General features: G+C 54.3%; 1 protein-coding gene across 1 annotated transcript; it reads left to right on the plus strand.

Moving 5' to 3' along the window:
- Window positions 1–186: 186 nt before the first annotated feature.
- Window positions 187–1,871, plus strand: LOC111532950 (uncharacterized protein CXorf49-like; the record flags this gene model as incomplete). Its single annotated transcript, XM_026449887.1, has 4 exons — window positions 187–343; window positions 887–963; window positions 1,232–1,277; window positions 1,831–1,871. Coding segments are annotated over 4 exons (321 nt in total), but the record flags the coding sequence as incomplete, so codon positions are not given.
- Window positions 1,872–3,662: the final 1,791 nt, after the last annotated feature.

The following is a 3,662-nucleotide window of genomic DNA, read 5'->3' on the forward strand; positions in this document are numbered from 1 at the left end:
CAAAGCTTGGGTGTGTAGACTCATCAGCTTCCCAATTCCTCCTTCCCTAGCTGTTAAGCAAGCCCTCCTGTCTTGGGGCTGACTGAGGGAGAAAGTGCTAATGAGATTAGTCTGGAGTGTCCACCTTAACACAGCCCCTCCCCATGTGTACTCACCACCAGCCCGACTCAGAAATTTCTGTTTTAGCTTCCCACACAGAAGCCAGAGCTGATTTCCCTGTCTGTGCGTCGTGGAGAATACAGCAGTGGTGACCCCAACATCAGAGCTCCTCAAGTACTAGGAACCTCACAGCCCTCGGCCTTTACCTTGAGACGCCTAGTGCCCAGATGCTATGCACCCTCCGGTGAGTCTTGCGGGTTTGATAGGGGTGGAGGGGAGAGGGGTCGGGAAGGAAACCTCTGTCTCTGTCGCTTATGGGGGCTTAGCCGTGCTCCCAGGTTTCCCTGCCCACGCAGGCAGGTGTCCCACGGGAAATGGGGTGTTGATGGGGCTGGCTTTAAGTCACATCGTCCTCTCTGAGTGGGGTTTGTGTGGTGGGGGGCGATTTGGAGCAGTGCCCCAAACTCCAACTCTGGAAGAAGACTTTCGGTGGTACGGAGCCCTTTTCTGTTAAGTCCTGCTCAGCCACACTGGCCCTTCCAGGGCCTGACTGTGGCTGCCCCACTACTGGCGTCCAACCCAGAGTCACAATGCTAGGGGGCCGCGGGTGCATATGGGCTCATACAGGAGAACAAGGAAGACAGTTCCAGAGGGAGGGTTGGAGTTGCTGGGCAGAGCAGGGGCAACGTGTTGCCAACAGAGGGTGATGGTGCTTCACTTTAGACCCTTCTAGGTCCCTTCCACCTCACTGGGAGGCTTGGAAGCTGGATTTTGTGTTTTCTTTCAGGTGACCAGCAGCCACTTGTCCATCCCCCAAGACCAGAAAGGCAGCAGCAGCCCCCGGGAGCCCCGGGCTGCCCTCGGGTAATGCTGTGTGTTACTCTTAGAAATTGAGGTCCATGCTAGATGGTGGGATCCATGTCCAGGTTAAACTGATTTAGGTGTCCCCCCCAATCCCCTCTGCCTACCATAACCCATGCAGAGTGGGTGCCTCTTTTCCATTGAGGGTTTTGTGCCAATCCACCTCACCACTGGGCTGCAGGCTATGGGGGCTGTAAGGACTGGGGGAGAGATGGAGAACGGGGAGAGAGGAGGCCAGAATTGACTAACCATTTATCTTCCACCGGGCTAGTGCATCCTGCTGCAGATGGAAATTGATGACCTTAGAGACCAACTAGGTATGATGGAGCCCTGGCTGGGGCAGGGATGGACAGCGGTGTCTTTCTGCAGGTGCTGGGGATGGGGATGGGCTGCAGGTACAGGCGGTGTCACTGGGACTGACTTTCCTTTGGGGAAGAGAATCAAGCAGGCCTGGCCCTGGAGCCTTCTGTGCCTTTCCAGCTAAGGGTGTGCACAGACGGCAGTGTGTCATCCGAACTCCGTGTACACTTTGTCCTAAGAGGAGAAGATCTCTGGGACTCGTGGACGGTTAGAGATACCTCATGTATTTTCCTTTAACTGCTGCCTGATATGGCTTATATGGTTTTTGCCTGCTGGCTGGCTTATCTGTCTTTGGAACATGTTCTGAACGGTTCTGGGATGGCCCAACACCTGAGAACTACTTTCCCGCTTAGAAGGCATTTCCACATTTAATTCAGGTGACTGGTGGGTGAGTCAGTCCTAGGGCTGGTGGGGTTTCTGGTTGCAGGGCTAGGTGATTCTCCAAGGGGGCAGGGGATGGGTTTCTGTTTCCCTGGGTCTGGAGTGCCCGGTTCTGCCTCTCTGTTTCAGCGGCCATGCAGTTCCTCACTGACAAGTTCCAGGAGCTTTGAAGTGAGTGTTGCACACACTATGCCCCTTTCCACAGTCCCGGTAGCTTGGGAGGGCTGTGGGCTGGCCCTGGCTGGGGGCCTGTCCCTGAGCCTGCTCTGTTTCACAGGTTGGAGCCAGCATCTTCCTACAAGATGAGCAACTGCTACCTTTGGAGCTCCGGAGCTGCAGCCAAGCGAGTTCCCTCCATATCCTCTTCAGCCAGGGTTTCTACTCTTCCGCTGCATTTGCTCCCTCCCAACGCAGTTCAAAGCAGTTTGAAATAAAGTCGTTCTCATATTCTGTGGTCTGTGGTCTACCCTCTCAGCAATTGTTGGGAGTGTTGGGGGGTGTGGGGTGTTGGTCCGTTCTCTGGCACTTGATGAAGAACAGTTCACCTGGCTCTCTGTGGTGGGTCCTCTCCCTGTAGGGCGCCTGGACCGGCCTCTGAGCAGCAGCCCTGCAGTCACCATAGTGCCTGGGTCTAGGTGCTGTGGGGGCCCTGCCCCGCCACAGGAACATTTTCTGCCTTTTCCCAACACACCCTGCTCATGTTCCTTCCTCGTCTCCTCCTACTTTCGGGTCTCACATTTCCCGTTGTTCAGCGCTACTCTCCCTCACCCTCAGGAGGAGCTGAGTGCCTCCTTTCAGAACCCCAGTCTCTCTTGCCTTTCCTCCTGCAGTTCACTGTCACGGTTCTGCCATGTTACTGTCCTCTCCGTCATGAGCATCCTTGCTCTCCCTGTGGCTTGATGCTGGTCACCTCTCCTGCATGGTTATTTCCATGCTGTTGAGGAGCATGACGGAGCTCATCCTCCCACTCAGGGGCCCAGTCCTCTTTCTGGAGCCATTATGTCCCTCCAGTGCCACCATGCACACGGTCAGTTCATCTGAGCCAGAAACCCATGCGACATCCTCAGTTCATCTATTAGCCCTCATCTTTGAACCTCTGTTTCCAAATCCCATTAGGTCTCCCTTCTTAGTTTCAGTAGCCAGATGGAAGCAGACGCCACATCCTGGTGGGTGGCCGAGCAAAAGGGAAGGCACAGGGAGCACTGAAGAAAAGGGCAGGGTAGTCTCTTGCTTAGAGGTGGGGGCATTGAGTCTGTTTTGGTGCCAGCAGGCCAACCTGGTGAAAACTGCCTGCTGGGCGCCTGTAGTCCCAGTACTCGGGAGGCTGAAGCAGGAGAATCACTTGAACACGGCAGGCGGAGGTTGCAGTGAGCCGAGATTGTGCCACTGCACTCCAGCCTGGTGACAGAGCAATATTCCATCTAAAAACAAACAAACAAACAACCAAAACCAAAAAAACTTCCCGCTGGCAGTTACATGGAAGGCGTCTTCCACATCCTTGGTGTCCTGTAAGCGACTGTTGACTCCATACCCTTGATTTGAAATGGCCAGGGCAAGTGTGGCTGCTAGGCCTGGCTCTTCTTGGATGGTCCCTGTCAAATACTGTTCCACAATCCCCAAGGCTGCAGGTTTTTGTAGACGTGATATTTCTGTGTGCCTGTTAAGTCTTTCAGACCGCCTCTTGAGGTCATATGAGATTTCCTTGAGCTTCCTGTTCTGCCTTCACCCTCCCTGACAGTTGGGATTGCCTCCTTCCTTCAGCCGGAATCCTGGGCTGGATGAGCGTGAGACACAGACACAGATTCTGGTGCCAGTGAGGAGGTGTGTGTAGGTTCTGCCAGCTCTGAACACCAAGAGCCTGAGTGTTGAACAGACAAAGACAGGAGAAATGCAGATACCATTCAAGATTAGCGTATGTGTGGAGACATCTGTGTGTGTGTGTGTGTGTGTGTTTTTTTTTT

Source organism: Piliocolobus tephrosceles, unplaced genomic scaffold (assembly GCF_002776525.5).
Source record: "Piliocolobus tephrosceles isolate RC106 unplaced genomic scaffold, ASM277652v3 unscaffolded_3576, whole genome shotgun sequence".
NCBI classification, from domain to species: Eukaryota; Metazoa; Chordata; class Mammalia; order Primates; family Cercopithecidae; genus Piliocolobus; species Piliocolobus tephrosceles.